Below are 11,600 nucleotides of genomic sequence, written 5' to 3'. Positions count from 1 at the left end.
ATCAAGTGTATAAAAAGAAAACAGAGCGAAATCATACCTTCCCAATAGTAGATGTTGATGCTTGAAGCAGCCCATTTCTCTCCTCTAAGCTCTTTTGCAATCTATACATCTCCTCCTCTATCTTCTTAGCTTTCGCCTCTGCCTAGGAAAAAAAAAAAAACCAAAAATACACAAAATTAGAGAAGGTCCCACAAAGAACATCACTTTACAGAGAAGAACAAAAAGGTGAAATGAAATGATTTTATTTCCAAAGTACACACAGATGCAAACAAATATACATAGAAACATATAAACAAATATACAAATTCACATGCCTGTCTTGTTAGGGTTTGGAGAGCAAATGACTGCTCCTGTGAAGCGAGACGACTTCAGACCTCCTTGAGCTCCACCGCCAGCGACACCACGTTCCGCCGGAAGCTCTGCTTCTTCTCACTCAGATCCTTCTGTAGACACCCCATTTTTGACCGTCCTCAAGACTTGGACGTCACCGTTTGAACACTTGGTGATCATCCATGTTCGTGTTCGTTTTGAGTTTTCGGAGGTCTCGGCTACGCGCCTTGCCTCAGGATCTCTCGACTTGCTTGTTTTGTGTTTGGTTTTGCACCAAACACTTGTTGTTTTGCTTCTGAGGGTAGGGAATGGCTTTTTGGCCATCCCCACACCTCACCGGCCATGGCTTGAGGCCACCGGCCCTGTTTTGTTGCTACCAGCCATTGGTGATGGCCGGTCGGCACTCTTTATGGTCGGCCGACCATTGTTTTGGTCAATTTGTCATATTTGGCTGGCCGACCATTGTTCATCTGCTTTTGGAAGATATTTTATGCCAGCTGTGATAGCTGGCATCCACAATGCCCCCCTCCATACACGTGTATGGAGGGATTTCCCTTTTGCTTAGCTTGTTTTGTAAGCTTTGCAAGATTGGAATTCCTATAAAGGGAGGGCTTCTCCTCCCTCCTCAGGGGTTCCCAAAAAGGTCCAGAGGTCTGAGATTAGGGTTAGAGAATCCTATATCTATCTATCTCTATATCTCCCTCTCCTTTTGATTTGTGTGTGCTAAAAGGTGTTTTGTTCTTAGTTTTGCACTAAGACACATAGTATTACACCATACCTTGGTTGCTGAGGTGCCAAAGGGTTGTTCTTGAAGTTTTTGAGCTGGTTTTGACCCAAGGAAGGTGCTAGAGTGGTCTTCTTGAAGATGGTCTACAAGGGTGAGAACTATTCCCTTTATTCCCCATTTTTGCATATGCTTTTAACCTATCTTCCATCCGTTTTTAAGCTTAGCTACAAACTAAGAAAAGTTCTATTTTTACCTGTTTTTAAACTTTGTTTGAGGTTTCTTTGAGGTTTGGGGTTGTTTCCCCCCTCTAAGGCCTTGTTTAAGGCCATACCTTTTGGCCATTATTTTGAGCTTTGCATGACCTCTCTACCACTAAAACCCAGACGATTTTTAGTGGTGGAGAGGTGGTTTTGAGGTCCTAAATAGGAGAGGGTCATCCCCTCTCCACGTTGTCTTTGATGCTTGCATAAGTGGCTTGTGTTGTAGCATGTGTGCCTAGCTTGCTTTAGCTCCATTTCAATGCATATTAGGCTTTGTTTTGCCATGATATAGCACTATTTTAAGTTAGTTTAGACATGCCTTGTATGCTCTATACACTTGTCCTGTAATCCCATGTTTTGACCTTTAACATGTGTTTTTAGCATGATTTTGGCTTAGCTTTGTGAAGCTTTTATGCATGTTTTGGTGTGCTTGAGGTCTGATTTTGGTTGTTTGGGTCATCCATGACTTGCTTTGTATAGCTACCATGCAATCTAGCTTTGTAGGCTTTGAGTATTGGATTCTCTAGCATGCTCTACTTGCATCATTTCAGTGGTTTAGCATCACTTATAATGATATTTCAGTCCATATAGCATGCTCAACTACTTGCATTTATCACCTATTCCGTGCTTTGGATAGTTTGTGTTTTATGCTCCATGTTTGGACCTTTGTGTACGCTTCCATGCTTAGACCATTTAGATGCCATCTAAGTGTGTCTTTGGCCTTATTTTGGTCTGCCTCGGGACTGTTTTGAGTCCTTTTGGCCCTTTGAGGCTTGGTTGACATGGTCATGGCTTGAGCCCCTTGGCTAGCCTTGAGTTTTGGACCTTGTTGCATGCCGTATTTGCATGGTTTGGTTGGTTTGGCACCATCCTTAACATGATTTCAGAGTTTATCAATGCTTGTCATATGTCCATGTTCATCCCTTTTAAATGTACTTAAAGTTGCTTTATGCTTAAGTATTGGACCATGTATGCATGCATGTTTGTATGTAAATTTGCCTTCATGTTCTTAGCATTTTGGCCAATAATTTGGGCTTATTTGAGGGCTGCCCATATTAGTTTAAGACCATCCCGGCATGTTGTTGCATGCTTGCCTAGTATGTTGCCACATACTTGTTGCATGTTTAGTGAATTACATGTTGTAGCATGCTAGTTCAATTGTGCCTCGTTGTGTACTTGATCCATGACATGTTGTTGCATGCTTAGGTTGTAATGTATTTGGCATGCATTCTCTCTTTTAGTCACTTAACATGTTGTTACATGTTTGTATGTTGTCACATGCTTGCATGTTTGCATGCTTGTTCACATCTTCATGGTGCATACTTAGCTTCCATGCTTAGGTTGCATAGTATCATCGCATGCATCTCTTGCCTCTTGAATCAATCATGATAGAGGTTGGGACCCCTTTGTGTGTTCTATGCATTGCATTCCATATTGAAATTGCACAACTTGGCATCTTGGGCCATCATGCATTGAAATACGTGATTGGTGGCCCGAGGGTCGAGTACCACACTCCTTTGAGTCTCAAACATGATGAGGAGGGTGGTGGTACAAACATTGCTTTGAAATGCATTGCTATGTCTTGTCTATCCTCTACTGCTGTCAAACAGGGTTCTGCAGGAAGAGATGGCCGACCGACCACATTCAGTGCTGGCCGGCCATGAATTGTTGGTCGATATCCCCACAACTGGTCGATGACCACTTTTCCATGGCCGGTGATCATTCCTCTTGGTCGGTGACCTCCCAAAGTGATCAGGGAGTTGTTCAGAAATATCCTGGAGACTTGTACAGTCCTCAGAGGTGCAGAGCAGTGTAAACAGAGGCAACATGTGACATGGTGGTGGGTTTCTGAGCAGAGCCGAGCGTGCCTACATTCGTCCCTCTTCCCGAGGCTGTTTTACTGTTTTCAGTAATTTAATTAATTTGTTTAATTAATTAAGGGTCTGTAATATTTAATTAGCTTATTAGTTAATTAATTTGTATCATTCATTCGGACCCTCCGAGAGAGGGCAATTTTGTAATAAGCGTGCGTGTGTGTGATGCATGTCTTCCAACCACCATTTCTTTCTCCCTTTTACTTAACCGCTTATGATGGTTAGTTCTAGGGCATGTTTCAATTAGCATCCTTATGCTATGCATGTTTGCATCATTCATCTGTATTGCATGCACCGGGCTTGGCGCATCATACTAACTACATAGTATTTCAAATTCCAAGTTGAATACGTGTATCGAGTTATTGCATTTCACATGCGGATGTCGAGCCTATTCTAGTTGCATTTTGTATGCGATGCATTAGCCATCTTAACATGGACTTAGATCATACATTTGATTACTAACATGTTCCTTGTTTTGGCTCGGAGTACTAGGTGAGTATTTATGCTTTAGCATCTTGCATGTGTGTAAGTGTTAACATGACAGCATGCTCATCATGAGGCCATGTGCTTATATGATATAACTGCCTAAATGCCTGTGGGTGAAGGTTAGATTACTTGAATTGGATCAATTCATTGAAATTCGTGTTTTAGCCTGCTCGAGAGTAGCAAACCCCAAACCATTTTCCAAACAAAACGGATGTGCGATGCTTTGTTCCAAATCAGGCGATCTAGTCTATACTTGTTTTGCTGCACGCATCACATAGTAATTCTAGCTAATTAATCGGAATAGGAACGCATATGTTCTCAAAAACGAGATATCATGTTTAGTAGTGGCCGATCTTTGATCGGGCGAGCGGGGGTGCTCATAGCTGACCTTCCCCAATCGTACCCAAGTTCCCGAGTCGAGGCAACTTTGGTGATGACAGATATGTGGCCTTAGGCAACAAGTCAGGGTTTCCTAAATTTTCCAAAAAATAAAAAAAAAATTAGGTGGCGACTCTGTATCTGGCAAATCAGTCCATGTCTGGCACTTCTTTCTAAAAATCTGTTTTTCAAAACGATTTGTCAGATTTGGACTCTTTGGTGATTTATCAATCTCACATTGCACATTGTGAGATCAGATTAAGAACTGTGACATTGAGTCCTGAACTGTAGTGAGCCCCAAATGAACGAGACGGGATCCCCTCCCGGGACGTTCGGGGACGTCTACACCTTCAAATCGATATTTCTCGGCGCGCAGAACGCTTCGCTCTATGCAATCACCTCATTGTGCATGCGATTGAAGTGTCTCTCCATCGCGATCTTCCACTCCTTTGTACTCGAATCCTTCTTCTCTATCTCTTCCTTTACAAGTTCATGTAACTGATCTCTACACTTCATCGCCACCTACAAAGAAATCAAACACCGATTTTGTTAATGAAAAACAAAATAAAAACGACTTCCTTTTTCAATTTCGGATCTGCAATTTGTGAGAGAGAGATCAGATCTAACAAAATGCAAAAGAGATCAGATCAGATCGAGTTCGGATTTTGATCAGATTAGATCGACTTTCTTTTTCGATTTCGGATCTGCGATTTGTGTGAGAGAGAGAGAGAGATCGAGTTCGATGAACAGCTAGGGTGAGAGAGATCGATATTAATCGTGAGAGAGAGAGATTGTGTATTACTTTTGTAATTGGAATGGGGTTAAGTGTCTGTTAAGTTAAACAGACTTGGCTCATTGAGACCATCAACAAGCATCACGCCTTGAAAAACGTGTTGACTATTGAGGTATACCACAACATTTTTTAAAATGTCTTGATTCAAGCGCCGTTATAGACCACTTTTCTTGTAGTGTTACAATAAGATGGCATTCCGCCTACAAGTAATAGACCCCATGGCCAACAAATAAGGAGACTCCATGGTCTTGAACAATATTCCAAACTTCTCACTTGAAAAATGGTTAACAACGTGGGATGAACACTAATATCCAGTAGCGATCCTAATGATTTTAAGCAATAGTATATTATAGATATATAAGATCATGAATGCTCCAGCTCAATAAATATATATATAGATAGTGTTGTTTTTCATATCCAAAATATACGTACATACATACGTATAATTTTTCTCAAAAGAATCCTTTTTTATCATTTCAAGAAAATCCATTTTCAGACCTTTGTAACTCATCATTTTCAATTCAAAAAGATTTTCAAAACTAAATCACATCTTAAATATCATATACACATTAACCATTTCGGCAACTCCACAACTCATCTTTTCCAATCCAAATGATTTCATCACTTTGTTTATTTTCAAAATCTGTAGCAATCTAGAATTTTTCCTTCGCTCGAGCGAGGGAGTTGACGCTCGAGCGGACTTGTGAGACTTCCAATACTTTTGTAATCTGTCCGAGATTCTGAGAGTTGTGAATTCCCGCTCGAGCATAGGAGTGGTCGCTCGAGCGGCTGGCTTTGTTGGTCTGCGCGCTTGAGCGCAAGTTTGGACGCTCGAGCGGTCTGCCTGGTTGAGTTTGAATTTCTTCAAGCCTTCTTCATTTTTTGGTCAATTCATGAGTTTGAATTCCTTCACAAATCCGAAAGGAATCTCATCAAAGCTTGCTCTTTTGCTCGATTCTTGAGGTAGGGGTCCTAGTTCTTCTTCAATACTTACATTTATAGATAGATTTGTGGTATTTTGATTATATACATACAAAATCTACATTTTTGAGCATGTAGTATTAAATCATGAAATTTGGGGGTTTACGGTTTGAAGTGTTGGAGTTTAATTGTTGGGTTAAGATTGTAGATTATGAATCTTAGGTGTATAATCAATGGGAAATTTGGGATAAAAAGTGGTGGTGTGAGAAGTTTTAATTATTTCTTGAAAACCTTAATTTTTCTTGAAAACCCGAAGTCGATCCATGATGATAATTAATGATTTTTCCCAAATTGAAAGTAGAATCATGAAATTGGGAGGTTAAATTGTATATATACAAGTTTAATTGAATTTTGGAAATGTTTGAAAATTATGTTAAAAATTAGCGATTGAACCTTTATTATGGATATTGTAAATCATGCTATAATATGAAATGAAATTTGGGGAAAAGAATTTGTTAATGATGTGGATGGCATGAGACTTGGGATGAAAAGATGAAATGGGGATTTAGGAGTTCACCTTGAATTATGTTGAATTACATTTAGTGGTGTTGAATTGAATCATGTTGAATAGTGTTGATTATGTTGAATTGTGTTGACTATGTTGAATTGTGTTGAATCAAGTTGAGTTGTGTCGAGTTTGGGTTGATATTTGGAAGAAGGGGAGTTTTTCCCTAATTGGATCAAACTGTTATTTTGTATAAAAAAATTAAAATTGTCATTGTAAATGTGAAATCGGAGGATTATTAATGATGATGGTGGAGTTTGATATGCATTATCACTCCTATATGAGATTTTGGAAAAGCATATCTTTAAAGGAATTTATGTATCGGTTTAGATGTATTTGTTTTGATCTATCAGTGGAGGATAGCTGTGATTGGTGTTGAAATTGCATGTTAACTAGGCAAACCGGACTATTTTTTTAATCATGCATATCATGGAGAATGCAATGGATTTTGAGGATTTAAACTGTATGTTTTGAAAAGAGATTTTGGAAATTCTTGTGTTATGTTTTAAGTGCACTTGTTTCATTTTGAAAATCATATTTTGGATCACATGTATTGTGCTAGTGAAAAAGAGTAAATAATATGATAAGTCTAAAAAATGGTTGTCATTGAATATGACTGTGTGTTTTAATACATTGTATATGTATGATTGTTTGGGAGGAGAAAGGGGATGTACTCCATGTGTGATTATGTGATTAAATACATTGTATATGTATGTTTGTTTGGGAGGAGAAAGGGGATGGACTCCACTGTTTGGGAGGAGAAAGGGGATCGACTCCATCATAACTAAGTTGGCCGGAGTGTCCTGGGTGAAAGTCCCAAAATTTATACATGGGTGCCGATCTCGTGAACGAAATTTTCGTAAAATGGCAATTTGAAATGTTTATGTGTGTTTTGTATGATTGGAAAACCATTGAGTTGTAGTCTCAGTTTGGTTGTTGTGAAATAATGAAATTGACTCATGAATTGAGAAGAATAAATGAATTGAAAATGAACTGAAGGAAAATGGACTAAGGATTGAAATTGGCATCATGTGGGTAATTGGATTAGGGGTTAGTGATGATGAACTCAATGGATTGCTTGTGACAAAAGGGAAGATTATGAGTTTTATTTTGTAAATAATTGGAAAATTGAATTAAAAAGGGGTTTGTAATTCTTGTGTTATGTTGAACCCTAATTCTTTGGATTTTGATGTTATGGAGTATGGTACTTGGAAATGGAAATGAAGTGTGTAATATTAGAATAGAAATGAAATGTGGAATATTAAAATGGAAACGAAATGAGGAATAATTTGGAATCAGGTTGATAAATTTAAGATGATGTTCTTCTTTAAGTGTACTACTACATTAATGGCAGGAAGTTTTCTTAAATGTTCAAGTGAAATTTTAAGAAAAGATACTTTCCGTGTAATATTTTGAATTTACAAAATGTCACTTTACTATATGGTATCACCCTGCATGCATGATCATTTCTATCTGTGTGTTAGTTATTCATTGAGAACTATGAGATCCCTACTAGGCATTAGTGCTCACCCCGTGGTTGTTTCATCTTTTTACAGGAAGAAAGTTTGGATTATTTGATTGAAGATTTATGGAGTTCTTGAGTCCCTTTGTATAACCTTGTAGTAGATGTAAACAAAATGGATCTTGTACTTGTATTTATTTATTTGTAACACAGTAGGAGACTGGCATGTATTGTTGTCATTGTAATATTCATTGAGAGAGAGAACATGTTTCATTGTATTTCTATTACTCAAGTGTAATAGATATTTGTATACGAAAAAAAAATGGACCTAATTTAAAGGCTTTGATAATGTTTTCGAGTAATTAAAATTTGGGGTGTGACAAAATCAATCCACAATTAATCCTTTGTAATCTTGTGCTACTCATTTACATCAAACAACACTCACATTATTACCGAATTCAATATCCACCTCATAATACAACTTCAACTATATTCTCAATACATATTTTCGTCAACAGTAATCTCTTCAAATATACACACATTAGCAATAAAACCTTATAATAATATAAACAACTTATGGTTTCGCCAAGCTCCACGTTACCATCCTGGTCTCGCCAAGACCCATGTCTGCCTACTTTACCGATTGCTAGCCGGAAGGAACGCATTACCTCTATATAGCACAACCTGCTTTACCGGGTGCAAACTGGAAGGAACGCATTACCTTTATATAGCACATTAGCCCGCTTTATCGGTTGCTAGTCGGAAGGATCGCGTTACCTCTATATAGCACAATCACATTCCATAACACGTGCATCTCAATTTCCTTTCATTCATTCTCACATAATTATGTAATTATGTAGTTAATCAACAACACGTAAGGTTTCATATCAACCTATTTCACATCCATTCCACAACAAATAATATCATTCTCCACCAATGGTCAACGACAAAACCTCTAAGCATTTAATAGTAATAATATAAATTATTAGAAACAAGTTAGTGCGATTCTCATAACATTTCCATACCTCAATATTACTAATATTGTCTAGAGTTAGATTAATAATTATATCATTTCGTAATGTTCACAATTGATTCCCCTATTTTCAATCACCAATATTTACAATGTAGGCCAATTTCATGATAATCATTTACTTCATTCTCTCTCTACTTTTCATTTCTAGTTCACAATGATTATTACAATAATCTATTAATTACTTTTTAACTATCACATTTTTCAATTTTCCAATAACAATACCTAGCTCAACTATTCATAAACACTAACTCTTTTTCGTACTACATAACCATGAAATAAAAATTAAGCTTTTTCATTTTAAACTTCACAACTAACTTTTAATAGCATCAGTTCATCATATTTTCACATCACAAGATCAACCATTGAAATTTCCTTCTCTTCCCGTTTCACATTTCTTATTCACAAAAAAATCAACATGACTCAATGTTTATATAAGAAAAAAATCATCTTCTCTTTTCATTCTCATAAACATTAAATTAAAAAATTAGGACTTTTTTATTTCAACCATAATAAACATGTTCTCTTAGCTTAAAATTTTCACAATCAACAACAAAATATAAGATTAAACTATTTGATGCAAGACCCAAAATCTCATCTACATGTATTTCGAAAATCACTTATAAACTCTTTTTTTTTTTTTTTTTTATGCAATAGAAAGTACCACATATCTATCTATAGTGATCTATTGAAAAGAATCAAAGAAATTCTTACCTCAAAATATGAAGAAAAACAAATCTGAAAATGCAAAGCTTGTTGGATCAAGAATCAAAGACTGCCGTTATGAAAAGTATGACGAGCTCTCCAACTTCCCTTTACAAAGATTATGCAAAATCTCACTCTAAGGACTCCCACTCTAAGCTCAAAACTTGAGCAACAATGGTGGAAATTAGAAAAAGAGAGAGACGAACAACTCTCTGAGAAAGGGCCAAAAAAATAAAAAGAAAGGGGAAGTAAATTACACTCACCTCCCCTGAGGTTTCTGTGATGTCCCAGGTCTTGGACTTGATTAGTATTGACTAGTAAGTTTGTGTGCATTACTTTCGGCGTTTTGTCTATCGTGTTGGATTGTTGAAATTTCTTTCCTAACCTTACTTAACCTCTCGTAACTTTTCCGGGTTGAAAATTTTGAGTTTTGGGCATTGGAACTTGTCTTGGGTTGCAAAATAAAATTCTAAGTTTCTGGGCAAACTGCTCGTGTTGTAACAACCCACATTTTATGTCCTAGTCATGCTTGCATGCATTTGTATGTTTTGCCATGTTAAGATGCGGTAACGACCCATATTCATGTCCTAGTCATATTCATGTTCATTTACATAACTTGTCTTGATAAGTTTACATTCATGAATCTTGACTTGTTTTGCCTAAGTAAGGTCCATGCCTTGTTTTGTGTTTATGAGATTTGCCTGAGTGTTGTGTTCATGCTTTGTCCCTTCCTTGATGTTAAGCCTAGGTTATGTTAAGCCTAAGTCATGCCAAGCCTAGGTTATGTTGAGCCTAGGTCATGCCAAGCCTGAGTTATGTTACGCCTAGATCATCCCAAGCCGAGGTCATCTTCAGTCTAGAAGTATCTTGGAACCCCTTTGTTTGACCTCCACCTTTGCTTTGACATATTGGCCGAGATGTCATTATCTAGGCCGAGGTGTTAATCACCAAGGCCGAGATGTGTATTATCTAGGCCAAGATGTTACCTTTGCACCCAAGCAATCTTGTCCTGGTGTGGTATGACCTAGACCGAGGTGTGGCACATCTAGGCCAAGGTGTGGCACAGCTTGGTCAAGTGTTGTCCTTCCTAGCCGAGGTCATTGTCACCACTTACCGGGGTGCCTTACCGAGTAGCTTGTTAGATACGCTTTGTCATAGTCTTGTCTTGTCAATCTATCACCTTTTTGAAGAGAACCAACCAGTCGTTGCCACGTGTCCGAGCTGAGAGTTAAGTCAGCCGGCAGAGAGAGAAACCCATGATTTGTTTCTATACTTGTTTTGAAGAGTAGAGAGAGAAGCTCTAGAAGAGGGAGAGGAGTTCTTGAGGGAGAGAATATTTCCAAGCTTGATCCCTAGAGATCGAACCGATAGATCCGTGTTCTAAGGTTAGATTCCTGATCTGCTCATGTTGTTCTTTATGTTCATGTTATTGCATTGCATGATTGAATATGATTTGTAATCCATCCATTGCTTTGAAGTTCGGTTTTAGAAAGAGAAATAGCATTCATGTGTTCTTCAAGAAAAGTCATGTTTTGATCCGAAAGTTCATGCCTAGATCCATGTGTTGTGTTTGTTTTCACATGATTTTCGAGTATGGGTACCCAGGTCCATGTTTTCGAACTCATAGCATGAAATCCCAGATTTTTGTAATAAAGAAGTTATGATTTTGGCATCCATGTTCTTCATGATCTTCATGTTCATGTTCTTCTTGTTCTTCACGGGTGGAAACCCAGATCTCCAGACCTCACTTCCCGAGGTGTAGTCGCCGAGATCACTCTTACCTAGACCTCACACTTAGGCCAAGCATCGTATCTCACCTTGGCCTACCTTGCATGATCACTTACACCTTAGTTTGTCTTGTGCGCACCTCGGCATGCAGCCGCATGCCGAAGCCTAGGTAGCCACACCTCGGCCAGGAGGTGTGGGATCTCGGCAAAGACCTGGTTGGTACCCAGCATGTCTCCCTGACATGTAAAACAGTGTTTTGACTTCCAGCATGTTTTCCCTAGATATTTCCCAGCATGTTTTTCCGAGATCATTTGCATGCATGTAAGACTTGTTTTGAGAAG

The 11,600-nt window shown here is 38.1% G+C and overlaps 1 protein-coding gene across 1 annotated transcript in view; it reads right to left on the bottom strand.

Annotated features, from left to right (window-relative positions):
* Positions 1 to 4,442: 4,442 nt before the first annotated feature.
* Positions 4,443 to 11,600, bottom strand: part of LOC114292227 (uncharacterized) — a 30,862-nt gene continuing 23,704 nt past the window's right edge. The window contains exons 3-4 of the mRNA XM_082923252.1: positions 6,427 to 6,514; positions 4,443 to 4,577 (exon numbers count right to left, since the gene is read on the bottom strand). Of these exons, the coding sequence (XP_082779378.1) occupies positions 4,443 to 4,577; positions 6,427 to 6,514 (223 nt within the window). The remainder of the gene's footprint in view (positions 4,578 to 6,426; positions 6,515 to 11,600) is intronic.

The sequence above is a fragment of the Camellia sinensis genome, chromosome 4 (genome assembly GCF_055761805.1).
Source record: "Camellia sinensis isolate YWXY chromosome 4, ASM5576180v1, whole genome shotgun sequence".
NCBI classification, from domain to species: domain Eukaryota; kingdom Viridiplantae; phylum Streptophyta; class Magnoliopsida; order Ericales; family Theaceae; genus Camellia; species Camellia sinensis.
Note: the sequence above shows the minus strand (reverse complement) of the source record. Positions and strands in the feature narration are given on the sequence as shown.